The sequence below is a fragment of the Centropristis striata genome, chromosome 1 (genome assembly GCF_030273125.1).
Source record: "Centropristis striata isolate RG_2023a ecotype Rhode Island chromosome 1, C.striata_1.0, whole genome shotgun sequence".
Taxonomy (NCBI): Eukaryota; Metazoa; Chordata; class Actinopteri; order Perciformes; family Serranidae; genus Centropristis; species Centropristis striata.
Window position 1 is genome coordinate 42,971,160 of NC_081517.1, and position 16,175 is coordinate 42,987,334.

Genomic DNA, 16,175 nt, shown 5'->3' on the forward strand with positions numbered 1-16,175 from the left:
TAAATCTCTTAAATCTGCGACTTTTTTTGCACAGATTTGCCGCTTTAGATTTCTTAAATCTGCGACTTTTTTTGCACAGATTTGCCGCTTTAAATCTCTTAAATCTGCGACTTTTTTTTTTGTAGATTTGCCACTTTAATCTAGTAAATTTGCAACTTTTTTCTCGACCCCATTTTGATATCCACTGAAGTTACGAAATATAGTTCTTCGCCTGATAAAGGGTTAAATTTGATTAATTGGTTTTGTTATTTATACGGGGGAAGATGCTGTGACAATTTGATTATTTTCTTTGTTTAACATCTTGGAATCTATCTTGGACTATCTTTACCTTTTGGACTCTTCATTGGACAAATTGTGAAAGAGATTTCTACTATTTTTGGGAGTTTTTATAGACTATCCGATTTATCACGTGTCAACAAATTCACAGACATGGCAATTAATCGTTTGTAGCTGCTGTTATCAAAGCAGGCTTTTGCATAGTACTGTATAAATATATTTTATTTTGCCCATGTATGCATGTTTAATACATACTGGAGTATGTATAAAAACATATCGATTAATTGATTGTGGACGTTATAGATGCTGGAGTTGTAAACGCCCGTCCCTATTGTACACTAACATTCATTGTATCTGTCATGTTCAGTAATATTGTGATGATTCTTGGACAGCAGAAAACTTTCTTGTTCTTGCTTGTGTTGTTTGTTCTGCGGTATGTTGAGCAGGATTTTATTGGCATCGGCATGTTGGTGGATGTTTTACAGCATGTGATCAGCCCTTTGTGCTTGTTGTGTGTTGAGCTCAGAGTGAAGGCTGCTGACTCGTTTACAGTTGAAGATTATCAGTGTGTTGCTTCTGGTCTTTCTGCCTGTTAAGCAGGATCCAGTTGTTGGTGGTAAACCTCCTCGTAGCCCCATCTTGTCCCGGAGGTCCTATCTGTCCCCCATTAGAGGTCGAAGGGTAGGGGGCCATGTCTATTTTCAACCACGCTCTTACTTTACTCTAGTGTCTATGCAGGAAGTAAAACTTTAAACATAACCACATCATTCATGACTGACTGCTCACCACATAATCTATCACTAAAGTGTGCTGTTGTTTTTTTGTAATACAGTGTAATGTTCCTTTTTGTGATGGAGAACATTTTAGTATTCATGTTATTCATGTTTGTTTTCAAATGATTTGGTCACACCTCTGGGTTTAAAATTAAACCTTTTTCATCATAAGCTGCAACATTGGACAAGTCTTTCTGTTCAATCTCCTCCAACCCTAAATATAAGACTCACCAATACCAGATTGTGACTTCCTTTCTTTCTGTTTCTGTCTTTCTCACAGCGTTTAGTACAGGATGCACTCCATGGTGGAGGAGACCCGTAAGTTATATTTCCTGTTATTTCACTAATTTTCTGTTATCCAAGTAAAGAAAATATCTCTATTTGCTGCACTGAACACATACTGAGGTATTTAATATGTGTGCAGTAAGTGTGATCAAGAAATACTTGCTGAACCACAATATATATATATATATATATATATATATATATATATATATATATATCACAATATCAAGTTAAGCTTGTTTTTGTTTACATTGGTACGCATCAGTATAACATTTATGTATAAACAGACAGAAAAATTAGGGGCAACCCCAAATAGTCAATATAGGCTATATGGAGATGTTGTCTTTTCTGGTATACATATTAGCCAATGGTTCATCAAATTTTGAAGATTTTACTTATGTGCTTTCAATCTGTCTCCTTAGTGTCTTGGTATAAATCATTATGATGGACTAAGTTGTTGACTAAGACAGAAACAACTTAACCCTTTATCAGGCAAAGAACTATATTTGGTAACTTCAGGTAATATTTCGAGAAAAAAGTTGCAAATTTACTAGATTAAAGTGGCAAATCTACAAGAAAAAAAGTCGCAGATTTACGAGAAAAAAATGGGAAAAAAGCAACTTTTTTCTCCCAGATTCACCACTTTAAATCTCATAAAAAATTTTCTCAAAATATTATTTTCGCATGTTTTTTTTTTACACATTCTGGCAGTATGTAATATCCTCCAATATTCTCTAGGGTTGAAATTTGGAATTTGCAAGTATTTCAATGAGTGCCCTATTAAGGGTTAAAGTGGCAAATCTACGAGAAAAAAATGCGTAGATTTATGAGATTTAAAGTAGTGAATCTGGGAGAAAAAAGTTGCTTTTTTTCTCTTAAATCTGCGACTTTTTTTCTTGCAGATTTGCCACTTTTATCTAGTAAATTTGCAATTTATTTCTCTAAATATTACCTGAAGTTAGCAAATATAGTTCTTTGCCTGATAAAGGGTTAAGGCTCATTGGTTCAAAAGCAAAGAATACATTTATTGATCATATCACTCTATTTACAACCCCACACATCCTCTACACAGGGTGGGTTTGCTCATCCCTGACAAAACCAAGCAAAACTTTAATTTAAATGGAAACGGTGGTGTCCAGGAACTGTAAAAATGCACATGGTTTCCTGACTGATTGTGACCGGTTAAGCAATGACCAAATAATGGACTTCATCCAAAACGTTTGTGGTTTCTTCAGTTAACCGTCAGTTGTTGTGTTGCAGGTACCAGGCCGTGTACAACTACCTGCCTCGCAATGAGGACGAGCTGGAGCTGAAGGAGGGCGACATCGTAGACGTGATGGAGAAGTGTGATGATGGCTGGTTTGTTGGTAAGAGGAGGGAACGCAGGGATTCAGGGTCGTTCTTTTCTATGAAGAAAGTAGTTATGATACTGACGGTGGTGGTGGAGGTATTCAGATCCCTTACTTCAGTAAAAGTACTAATACCACACTGTGAAATTGCTCCTCCACAAGTAAAGTCCTCAATTCCAAAGTTACTTTAGTAAAAGTACAAAAGTATCAGCATCAAAATGTACTTATAGTATAAAAAGTACTCGTTCTGCAGAATGGATCCACTCAGATTGTTTTATATATTCTAAATATATATTTAGGGCCACGGGGCAATCGCACCGATCACTCTAGTTATGATACCGAGCACGACTGTTATACTGTGGATTTTTTCTTCTTCCTCTTCTGGACACAATTTCGTCCCGCTACTAGTCCTACACACGTTACACACACACACACACACACACTCCTCCAGATACACGTTTCACACACACCTTTTGAGGTTAAAGGTCATAGGTTGCTGTAGAAATAAATACTTGAAAAGGAATGCTTGTTGTAGGTGTGCTATAATATAGTATTAATAACATTACTAGTATTAATTGCTAGTATTACTAGTATTAATAACATTACTAGTATTAATTGTTATAAATCTCTGAAGAATCTCATCATAGTGCACACACACCGGCAGTAGCCCCCGTGGCCCTTTCACAATTTCTCCAGAGGAAATTTTCTAGTATTGTATCATTATTATTATTATTATTATTATTATTATTATAATCAGTGTTTTACTGTTGTCATGGTAGGGCTACCTTTAACTACGTAATATACTGTTATGTTGTTCAATTTATGTTAAATCTTGACCTGAGAAGCAACTTAAGCTTTCAGCTAAATGTAGCGGAGTAAAAATTACAATATCGGTTTCTTAAAATGCAGTGGAGTGAAAGCGTCATAAAATGGAAATACTCAAGTAAAGTACTCAAAAAAGTACCTCAAATTTGTATAGAATTACAGTACTAAAGCAAATGCACTTGGTTACATTCCATCACTGTGCACTGATATACACTACCGGTCAAAAGTTTTAGAACACCCCAATTTTTCCATTTTTTATTGAAATTCAAGCAGTTCAAGTCAAATGAACAGCTTGAAAGGGTACAAAGGTAAGTGGTGAACTGCCAGAGGTAAATAAAAAAAGGTAAGCTTAACCAAAACTGAAAGATAATTTACATTTCAGAATAATGCAACTAGGCCTCTTTTCAGGGAACAAGAAATGGGTTAACAACTTAACTCTATGGAGTCTTGGGCTATTTTGTCCGTTTTTGAATTCTTTTCATGTCTTTTTTTGGGTCATTTTGTGTCTTTTTTTAGTCCTTTAGTTCAACATAAAATGTGATTTTGAATCTTTTTTTTACTTTCAAAACACTATCATGCTCAATAAAGAATTTTAAATGTTGCAAATGTACACTGAGACATTAAACTGCATAATTTTCAATTAAATTCTGGAAAAGTTGGTGTGTTCTAAAACTTTTGACCGGTAGTGTAGATAAAGATATTTGTTACCTAGCAGCTGGGCAACAGATGAACACCATGTTTGTAGGTTTGTGGGCTGCTCTATGATGTAGCGTTACTAATCAACCACTAGGGGGCACTGTGACCCCACCACACAGTTATTACACCACTGTTGGCTCAACATGATCCTGTACAGCTGAGTGAGTCTGATGGCCCTGAGAACCTGTTTTTTCCGTGTTAATCTTTACATTCTTTCACCAACAACTTTGCCCTCTAAAGATGTTTTCATGTGATTTAGTCTGACCTCTATTTTGGCCCGTTTCCAGGCCGCACTGAGCTGAAATAACATTTGTGTCAGCTCCTGGTCCTGCCAGGCAGAGATCCAAGCGCTGACAATCTAATTCTACTGCTCTTTGTTTTTGAAGGGACCTCTCGACGGAGCAAGTTGTTTGGAACCTTCCCAGGAAACTACGTGAAGCAGCTATAATGATGATTCCAGACTGCCCCGCCCCCCTGCTGCCCTCTGGCTCCGCCCCCTTTCTGTGACATCACCCTCAGCACAGCACCCTGCAGGAGACCGGCTCCCAACCCCGGTCCCCTTAAGACCCGTCGCACAGTTATGTGTTTGCGTGTACGTGTGGCTCGTCAGCTCCACACAGACAGAACATTTAGCTCTAACTAGCCATCTTTAATGGAAGACTTCTTTAAGATAACGTTGTTTTTTTAATCTTTATCTTTTTATCCTTATTTTTCTATCATGGAGAACCCAAAACTTTGTGCTCCGGTCAGTGACCTTTAACTTTCGACTGTCGTTGGGAGGATATCAGAGGAACTTTGAAAAAAACAGTCAATGATAGAAAACAGGGCATCACAGTGATGCTTTTCTTTCTGTTAAAGGGCAGTAAGATCACCACGATCACCTTTTTTTTCTTTTTTTTCTGCTGTTTCTCAAACAAAAACACTTACATTTCATTTCAGTGTTCAATCACAAATATCCCCAAAGACATTGAGTGCAGAGAGTGTTGTACAAACAGTATTCTGTCAGCAGGGCTGTTGTAAACAAAGAGTTTGCAGCTGATATTTCAGGTGAACAGATGTGACTTGTTACATGTGGAACTGACTGTGCATGTATCCATGTCGTGTGTCGCCCAAGGTTCGGACCGATTGTTTGATTTGGGGATATGAAACACTAGCATTAATCATTTTTAAGCAATCATTTCAAATATTGCAAGTGTGAAAAGTATCATTGCACCTGCTGTCTAAATCTGATATAATAGATTTAAAGTATAAGAATAGAAAACAGTGAAATGTTTTCGACCTGTCGGTTCTTCATCTTCACACTAGGATTGATGCACTTTAACGAAAACTTTAACACACTTTTGTGTTTGTTTAATCTCAAAATTTCACTCCAGATTTGACACTCTAGACAATAATAATCATATGACTGCGGGGCTTCAGAGTATATTGGTCATGTTTGAGAAAGTGTATGCAAAAAAAAAAAGGTTACCGGCCTTTTTTTTAGGTATTATATTTATTAGAGGACAAGTGCTGGTCGAACTGTGTTATAAGACGATTTTAGAAACAACACGATGCTTTTTTTTAAAAACATCTTTCAAACCATATTTGAAGGCTTGTTGGTGACACTTTCTATGAAGCTCATGTCTATAATGCATGTTAATGAACTTTAATGCATTATAATCTGCCTACAGCACTGTGTAATTATAGTTATAAGCACTCAACATTTATTATGCCTTCTTACAAGAATCAAAGCACATTATAAAGCATTTTATCATGACTTCTTGCAGACCTGTGGCTATTATGCATTATTAATATACTTATATTGTATTATAGATTTAGGATTAGCAGTATAACAGTACAGTGATTATAACGCATTATAAATATATTATAATAAATTACCACTATGGCAATTACAAGACACTATGACCCTGCAAAAACAATGATTTTGTGAAGAATAATTCACTATTGGCATATTTTCCAAAATTACTAATAGTGTGTCTCTGCTCACATTATTGTTGTTATTATTATTATTATTATTATTATTATTATTATCATTATTTTCTCAGCACCAATTTTAGATTTTTCTTGTCATTATAAGGAAAAAGAACTACAGCTTCAACAAAAATATTTCTTAATAATACTCTTTATAATTTATTAACAACATTTCTAAATTTATATCACTATTTCAGGTATAATAATTCTCACTTTATGTACAGACAGTAGCACTAAAAAAAGGTGAAATTGCTATAAAGTGAGTAGTGAATGATTTCAGACAGTAAATGTCTGTATTGTGATACTTGTAATAAGTCATTATGAATTGCTTTATGATGTGTTTGTTGTTATAAAGCTTTGGGAATATTATAACAGTTACTAACTATACAGTGCTATAAGCAGATTATAATGCACTACAGGTGTGGTTATAACACTTTGGGCGGCATGGAAAGTGTTACCGGATCTGTATTTGTTAACCCTTTGATGCACAACATGGGTCTAAAGTGACCCGACTGAATTTTTAATTTTCTATAACTTTACAATAAATTAATTTCATCATTCAGTATTCCAGGTTTTCCTAAATCAACTTGTTTTTGATCATCATACATCCTAATATTTTGTTTTCATTTCTTACTTTTTGAATAAAAAACATTTTTGTATCACTACTCTTCCAATGCACAGCATGGGACAAAAATTTCATTATGGGGTAATGTGTGTATAATTTTAAGGAAAAATGAATTTAATCAATTTTGGAATAAGGCTGAAACATAAAAAAAAAATGTGGAAAAAGTGAAGCGCTGTGAAAACCTTCCAGCTACACTGTATGTGTGACAAAATGATACACTGCAAAAAAAGAAAAGTTGGGTGAACTCAAAATTTCAAGGCAACAAACTTCGATAAAATTTTAAGTTGGACAATTAAACTAAATATTTTAAGTTTTGTTTTTGAGTTTGCTCAACTCTGAATTTCTCTGGCACGATTGTAACGCCGCTATGAAATGTCAGCTAATGTTGTGACCACAATTTTGAGTTAGCATTGATACGCTAATGGCTACTCTTGTAGCTGTAACAAGCAGCGCTGCTAGCATCAGTTAGCCGCTAGCATCAGTTAGCCGCTAGCTTTCACTAATGACTGAATTTCACAACAAAGAAATAAGAGTTATCAGAACTATTGTCCCTTGTTGTGAACCCCAACTTAAAGATATAAGTAACAACAACTCACCAACTTGTTTTTGAGCGGACAACTGGCTTCCTTTGTTGTGCTAACTTACATTATTGCCCTAAATGTCAATAATTTATATTTCCAAGTTTTACCAAATTAAATCACTGTATTAGGCCAAAAAATACAAGTTGGCTTTTTTGCAGTGTGCACAAACATATTAAATATATGAGTGTGGAAAGTAACTATTTGAAACAAATTACTATTATTATAGTATTAGGTAATTTAATTTTAATCAAATTTGGATGAATGAGTCATTTTTGACCCATGTTGTGCATTAGAAGGGTTGTCCATATGTTGTGCATCAAAGGGTTAATTATCATTGTCCAGATAGAGACGGAGAACAATAAATAACAATAGAAAACAATAGTTGGTGCGCTGTGATGATGCCGGGTGTCATGTTGAATTGTTTTGTTGGATGCAGGAGGAGAGAGCGCTTTATCATGAACTTCAGTCATGTAACTGCAGTTTTTTTTTGGGTGGTAACCGTGTTGTCAGAGTGATTGGCTCACTGTTTCATGTATATGGATTTATCAGCAGTTTCCATCTTAGCCTGTCATGCTCAGTGAATATGATTTGTTTTTGTTTTTTTTCTCATTTTACGTGTTTCACATAGGATGGACACTGACAAGAAAACAATTCTTGAAGCACCTTAAGATATATTTTTGTTTTTATCATTCATTGTCCTTCACGTCACCCCCCTGTCACCCACTATTTCAGCTGGTGTGAGATCACTTTGTGTGTGTGTGTGTGTGTGTGTGTCTGTGTGTGTGTTTTTGTAAGTTTTTTTGTATGAGAGCTGTAATATGGCCAACATCCACTTGCTTTATAAAGTCAGCTTTTTCTCACCCACCATCATATTTGGTTTCCTCTCCTTCTTTCTTCACATTCTCCATCAGTGGTGCTAATTTCCACTTTTTCAGAGTAATTATTATTATTATTGTAGCCAGGCATGTAGGCCTTTTCTTTATCTCCCTTTATCTCTCCAGTTATTTGTTGTTTTAAGAGCCAGTGACGTATTTAATAAGCTGAAGTTACTGTAGTTAGAGTGAGTAGAGTTGGTGATTGCTGCCTTACATCCAACTCACTAATTTAATAGCCATGTATATGTAAACCTCTTCTGTGATGCAAAAAATTAATTTATGCATATATAGTGTAGAAAACATCAGGAACGTGTGCACAGAACGATCACAAACTACAGTGTTGAAACAAACGCTAGTTTATCTGCTTTTGATACATACATAGGAACAGATTTGGACTGAAGACATGAATTTGACGCCTGATATGTTTATACATGTAACGAAAATGTTAATCTCATATGTTATTCATGTTAATATCAAATTCGATGCACACTCTTGGACCTAAGTATTTCTACAATATCTTAGCATTTGTTTGGATGATTTTATGGGGCTGTATTGCTAATAAAATCCAGCTGGTAGATGCAATATTTCCAATTATTTTTTACTTTCAGCTTAACAGGACAGAACATTTGACGATGACTAAAAAGGAAATCTCATTTGTGATGTTTTAAAGGTACATTGCAACATTTTTGACCCTTTATTCCAAGCACAGAGGTGAGGTGGCATCATGTGTTTTATGTCCAATTTTGCATATACACAGTTGTTGGTGGTAATGTAATGAGAGTAAAAAGCACCAATTAAAAGAAAGGGCTTTTTGCAAATATAAATGGACAATGCACTGGGTGAGAAATGTTGAACAGTTTGGTTACTCCACAGGGTTTCTCTCTGAAAATGTATTATTGCTGACCTCTGGTGGTTAAGGCTGGTGGTGCATACTTTTCTATTATCCTATCATGAGTTTAATGAAAACACCAAAAACAGCCAGTGGCGGTTCTAGACCAGTTTTACTGTGGGGGCCAAGGAGGGGCCAGTGTTTAATCAGAGGGGCACATTAGCACATGAAAAAATGGCAAAGATGATATTTAAGCATTCAAAATCTTTGAATGTCTTGAAAAAGACACAAAATGAGAAGACAGAATAACCAAAAAAACCCCACAGAAGACATAAAAATGACAAAAAAAGACACAAAATTACCAAAAAAAGACACAAAAAGACATAAAATGACTTACAAAGACACGTAAAGACATGAAAAGGATTCAAATATGGACAAAATAGCCCTTTAAGACTCCATAGAGTTAAACTATTATATAATGTTCACATTCTGGGTTTCTTTTGTGTACAATGAGATATTGTTTGAACAAAAAAAAGGTTAGAATGGTTCCATTGTTCATTGTTATAAATTGATCATTTTATTATTAATTTGACACAGGGGCCACAGCAGGGGCCAAAGGCTTCTTCACAGGGGCAGTGGCCCCTGGAGGCCCCTGTGTAGAACTGACACTGAAAACAGCAGTTCATTGGTCAATTTCTCCTAACTTTATGATTTATCTTTATTATGTCTTTAGCAGGAGCTAGCAGGTCAACAGTAGAAGTGGTTTACACCATCTGGAAGCTTGTGTGATGTTTTTCTCGTCATAAATCTTTAATAAACTGTGTTTTGGTTAGGAAGAAGAAGAAGTGGAAGAAGTATTCAGATCCCTTACTCAAGTAAAAGTACTAATACCAAACTGTGAAATTACTCCACTACAAGTAAAAGTCCTGCATTCAAAACTTACTGAAGTAAAAGTACAAAAGTATCAGCATCAAAATGTACTTAAAGTATCAAAAGTAAAAGTACTCCTTATGCAGAATGGACTCACTCAGATTGTCCAAATATATTATTGTATTATTATTTTTGATGCATTTATGTAAGCTTTAAATTTACTGTTGTCAAGGTAGGGCTAATTTTAACTACTTAATATACCTTTGTGTGGTTTAATTAGTACAAATTTTAAATCTATTATGTTTTATGTTAAATCTCAACCTGAAAAGTAACTAAAGCTGGCAGCTAAATGTAGTGGAGTAAAAAGTACAAGAGTTGCCTAAAAATGAAATGAAGTACAAGTAAAAAGTGACATAAAATGGAAATACTCAAGTAAAGTACAAGTTCCTCAAGTACTGTACTTAAGTACAGTACTTAAGTACAGTACTTGAGTAAATGTACTTAGTTACTTTCCACCACTGGTAATAACCATTAATAATCAAGTAATAAGGCCCTTGTAAGTCCTTACAAGATGCTTATTACTTATTACTTTATTAATCTTATTTTGTTTGCTTATTGATATTAAAATATACTTTATTGCTCATCTATTATAAGTTAACTATAAGTTAACTATACTTTTTGCAACTACCGGATCTAAAGCGAGAACAATGCCTTATTACTTGTTAATTAATGGTTTATTAAGTACCTTATTATAAAGCGTTACCAAATTACTAATACCACACTGTGAAATTACTCCATTACAAGTAAAAATCCTGCATTCAAAACTTACTGAAGTAATAGTACAAAAGTATCAGCATCAATATGTACTTAAAGTATCAAAAGTAAAAGTACACTTTATGCAGAATGACCTTACTTAGATATATAGTCTAAATATAGTATTAAATCTGTTGTGATGTATTTATGTAAGCAGTGTTTTAATTTTGTAAAGGTAGAGCTTCTTTTAACTATACAGATGCATCTCAATAAAATTAAAATGTCTTAGAAAAGTGTATTTATGTCAGGAATTCAATTCAAAAAGTAGTATAATAACACATTGTATAGATCCATTACACACAGAATGAAACATTTTATGTCTTAATGTATTTAATTTCTTCTAATTATAATGATTATGGCTTACATTTTATAAAGACCTAAAATTCAGTGTCTCAAAAAATGTTAATATTACTTATTATATATAATAATGACTTCAACTACTGTAAATAGGCTTCTCCATGATATTCTAATTTATTGAGATGCACCTGTATATACTATTAGAAGGTTTAATTTATAAATACACAAAATCAATTTAAATTTATCATGTTTTTTATGTTAAATCTCGACCTGAAAAGTAACTAAAGCTGGCAGCTAAATGTAGTGGAGGAAAACAAATACTTGCCTCAAAATGTAGTGGAGTAGAAGTATAAAGTTACATAAAATGTAAATACTCAAGTAAAGTACAAGTACCTCAAAATGTACTTCAGTACAGTACTTGAATAAATGTAATTAGTTACATTCCAACACTGTTTAGGCTATTATAAGTGGTTAAAACATCATGGAACTATATGAAGACCAGTTTAATGCTCAATTAAGTCTCATGAGTTGTTGCAGCAATTTTGGGGTTGATGTTACTTTTTACACACATTTGGTGTTAAATGTATTTATTATTTTTTTATCACTCAAGAATTGATAAGAATGGTCAAAAAATCCCTCTAAATGACCACATAAAGACACCAAGATCTTGGGGGACAAGTCAATGCTTTGATTTGGTGTCTAAAATGTGAGATATTTTGGAGAATTCTGCAAGAATTGCATTTCTTTGTGATTGGATGGTGAGCATGTCTAGTCAAGAAACTGCTTTTTTTCTTGTTTATAGTTTGGTGAGGCTGTGATTATCCTAGAGCTCACAGCAGGTAATTTTCCACAGTGAGGTCAAGTTTAAAAAAAAAAAATGCTCTCACGTCAATGAAATGTCTACTATGGGGACTAACATCATCCCACATGAATAAGATTGGCTCATTGAATCCACAAGAGTCTCAGCTTTCCAGTGTTACCCAATTTATCCAATTTAATAGGTGAAAATAACACATTTATACTGAAAACGGCATGGCTTCAGCCCCAAGCCACACTGCAAAAAAGCCAACTTGTGTTTTTTGGCCTAAAACAGTGATTTAAGTTGGTAAAACTTGGAAATATAAATTATTGACATTTAGGGCAATAATGTAAGTTAGCACAACAAAGGAAGCCAGTTGTCTGCTCAAAAACAAGTTGGTGAGTTGTTGTTACTTATATCTTTAAGTTGGGGTTCACAACAAGGGACAATAGTTCTGATAACTCTTATTTCTTTGTTGGGAAATGCGGGAAAGTGGTGAAATTCGGTCATTAGCGAAAGCTAGCGGCTAATTGATGCTAGCGGCTAACTGACCCTATCGGCTAACTGACGCTAGCGGCTACGTTTTTACTTAGTGGAGTAGAAAGTACAATATTTGCCTCAAAATGTAGTGAAGCAGAAGTATAAAGTTACATAAAATAGAAATACTCAAGTACAGTACTTGATCAATCTACTTACTGACTAAAGGTACATTTGTGTTTCAACGTTTTTTTATAAAATGTTCCAAGTGTGTGCAGCAGAAAAACTAAAAGCAGTCTCCAAGGAAGGTGCATTGGCCGTCTTATAACTTTTTCAGTTGATATACAGAAATGTTACATCAGTCAGTTTAATGTGCATGCCTGGTTTAACGAGTAAAGCATAAACAAGGGGACAGTATATACATTGCACAGAGCACTCTTTATATATGCTCTAAACCAGGGGTCTCAAACTCAAATTACCTGGGGGCCGCTGGAGGCAGTATCAAAATGACCAAAAAAAGACACAAAATGACCAAAAAAAGACTCAAATTGACAGAAAAAAACGAAATCACTTAAAAAGACACAAAATGACTGAAAAAACACTAAATTACTTTAAAAAGACACAAAATGACCCCAAAATACACTAAATTACTAAGAAAAGACATAAAATTATTAGAAAAATACACAAAATTTCTAGAAAAAGAAATACACAAAATTACTAAAAAAAAGACAGAAAATTACATTACATAACATTTCCACTTTTTCCGGTAAAAACTGCAGATAATAAACGGACTTTCCACACACAACACGGTAAAGTGCCATTCATATAAAACTCATTGATATGAAACATTAAACTTTCATATCAAGGTGAGGGCCACAAAATATCGTCACGAGGGCCACAATTGGCCCGCGGGCCGCGACTTTGAGACCCCCTGCTCTAAACTGTATGCTTACATGTTTTTGTTGCAGGTGTATATATACATATGTTTAAATGAGAAAATAAGGGAACTTAATGCAAGCAGCCTCCTATTTATCTGCTCCGAAAGAGAAAGAGATTTTAAAGTATGAATGCTTCATCATCAACTTGTACAATTGCATGGTAACTGTAAAAAACAAACTATTTCTCTGGTCCAGTTTGAAATACTTTTATAGAACAACGTTTTAACGCTCCTCACAGTGGGTGGATCTTGTGTTGGATTGATTTACATGATGGAAAAAACCCTCCAAAGCCTATCAGTGCTGACACAGATTAACTCAGTTTGTTGAGAAAGTGCTCGAGTCGCCACACGAAGCCTTTGGTGTTTTTATAATTTTGTACATAAAGCAGACATGAAGGGCATTTGGCAGCGGGAGAAAAATATCCTCAGCTGGCTAGAATAAAACTCTGTGATCATAAACAACCAGCACAGTAAATAAGGTTTTTGTAGGTGAGAGGAAATCTTTTTAGGGATGAAAAATAAGCAGACAAAAACGTAATATAATAACACATTGTATAGATCCATTAGATATATAGTCTAAATATAGTATTAAATCTGTTGTGATGTATTTATGTAAGCAGTGTTTTAATTTTGTAAAGGTAGAGCTTCTTTTAACTACACAGATGCATCTCAATAAATTAAAATGTCTTAGAAAAGTGTATTTATGTCAGTAATTAAATTCAAAAAGTAGTATAATAACACATTGTATAGATCCATTGCACACAGAATGAAACATTTTATGTCTTAATTTATTTAATTTCTTCTAATTATAATGATGATGGCTTACATTTTATAAAGACCTAAAATTCAGTGTCTCAAAAAATGTTAATATTACAAAAGACCAATTTTAAAAAGTATGTTTAATATGGAAATGCTGGCCTCTGAAAAGTATGTCCATCTATATGACTCAATACTTGGTTGGGGCTATTTCACTTCAACTACTGTAAATAGTCTTCTCCATGATATTCTAATTTATTGAGATGCACCTGTATATAGTATTAGAAGGTTTAATTTATAGAATAAAACTCTGTGATCATAAACAACCAGCACAGTAAATAAGGTTTTTGTAGGTGAGAGGAAATCTTTTTAGGGATAAAAAAAAAAAAAAGCAGAGAAGACGGGCTCTGTTTCTCAAATATAGACAGAAATAGAAAGATGATGTGTTGAATCTGGATTGTTGACAGGCTCAGGGTGAGAGTCCTGCTGGGTCCCGTCCAGATCAATAGTGGCTGGAATGTGTCTGTGGGACCTCCAGGGCCTCAGAGCGGAGCTGCGCCTCCAGACCAAATAAGGACAGGAGCAGCAAGACCCGTCAACCAGAGAGAGAGAGAGAGAGAGAGAGAGAGAGGGAGGGAGAGAGAGGAAGAGAGAGAGAGAGGGAGAGAGAGAGAGAGGGAGGGAGAGAGAGGAAGAGAGAGAGAGAGGGAGAGAGAGAGAGAGTGGGAGATAGAGAGAGAGGAAGAGAGAGAGAGGAAGATAGAGGGAGAGAGGGAGTGGGAGAGAGGAAGAGAGAGAGAGAGTGAGAGTGGGAGAGAGAGAGAGAGGGAGAGGGGGAAAGAAGGGAAAGAGAGAGAGAGAGGGAGATAGAGAGAGAGGGAGAGAGAGGGAGAAAGAAGGGAAAGCGAGAGGGAAAGAAGGGAAAGAGAGAGAGAGGGAAAGAAGGGAAGAGAGAGGGAGAGGGGGAAAGAAGGGAAAGAGAGAGAGAGGGGGAAAGAAGGGAAGAGAGAGAGAGAGAGAGGGAGGGAAAGAAGGGAGAGAGAGGGAAAGAAGGGAAAGAGAGGGAGAGAGAGAGAGAGAGGGAAAGAAGGGAAAGAGAGAGAGAGGGAAAGAGAGAGAGAGAGAGTGGGAGATAGAGAGAGAGGAAGATAGAGGGAGAGAGGGAGTGGGAGAGAGGAAGAGAGAGAGAGAGTGAGAGTGGGAGAGAGAGAGAGAGGGAGAGGGGGAAAGAAGGGAAAGAGAGAGAGAGAGGGAGATAGAGAGAGAGGGAGAGAGAGGGAGAAAGAAGGGAAAGCGAGAGGGAAAGAAGGGAAAGAGAGAGAGAGGGAAAGAAGGGAAAGAGAGAGAGAGGGAAAGAAGGGAAGAGAGAGAGGGAGAGGGGGAAAGAAGGGAAAGAGAGAGAGAGGGGGAAAGAAGGGAAGAGAGAGAGAGAGAGAGAGAGGGAGGGAAAGAAGGGAGAGAGAGGGAAAGAAGGGAAAGAGAGGGAGAGAGGGAGAGAGAGAGAGAGAGGGAAAGAAGGGAAAGAGAGAGAGAGGGAAAGAGAGAGAGAGAGGGAAAGAAGGGAAGAGAGAGAGAGAGAGAGGGAGAGGGAGAGGGAGGGAGGGAGAGAGAGAGAGAGAGAGGAAAGAGAGAGAGAGAGGGAGAGAGTGGGAGAGAGAGTGGGAGAGGGAGATAGAGAAAGAGAGAGAGAGAGGGAGAGAGAGACTGTGAGCTGCCCAGGGATGAGAAGTGATGAGGGTTTAGGGAGGTGGGAGGAGGAGGGAGGAGGGAGGAGGTGCTGGTTTACCTCCTCTCTCTGTCTAAGTGTCCATGTAGGAACTTTCAGACTTTGAGCCAAAACTGGATGTGTTTATGATGACTGCAGTTTCAGCAGCTCCTGGTTTAAGAGGCAGAATACTGGGAGAGAGAAGAAGAAAACAGTAAAACTGTAGAGCGAGTCCTCCTGCTGGTCCAGCCCCGAGGAGCAGCTCCTAAAAACCTGACCAATGACATCACTCCTGGGGGGGGGGGGGCGGGGTCTGTCCACTCTCCTCCCCCCTGCCCCCACCCACCCACATGGGTCAAAATCTCCATCACTTTGATACTCCTTGGCTCTTTAACTGTGGTCCCCGCAGCGTGCTGTCCGTGCTGCTGTCCTCTAA

General features: G+C 36.2%; 1 protein-coding gene across 1 annotated transcript in view; it reads left to right on the forward strand.

The window, feature by feature from the left end:
• Window positions 1–8,838, forward strand: part of sorbs2a (sorbin and SH3 domain containing 2a) — an 83,017-nt gene extending 74,179 nt beyond the window's left edge. The window contains exons 21-23 of the mRNA XM_059343060.1: window positions 1,330–1,367; window positions 2,595–2,701; window positions 4,591–8,838. Coding sequence (XP_059199043.1) covers window positions 1,330–1,367; window positions 2,595–2,701; window positions 4,591–4,652 — 207 coding nt within the window. The 3' untranslated portion in view covers window positions 4,653–8,838. The remainder of the gene's footprint in view (window positions 1–1,329; window positions 1,368–2,594; window positions 2,702–4,590) is intronic.
• Window positions 8,839–16,175: the final 7,337 nt, after the last annotated feature.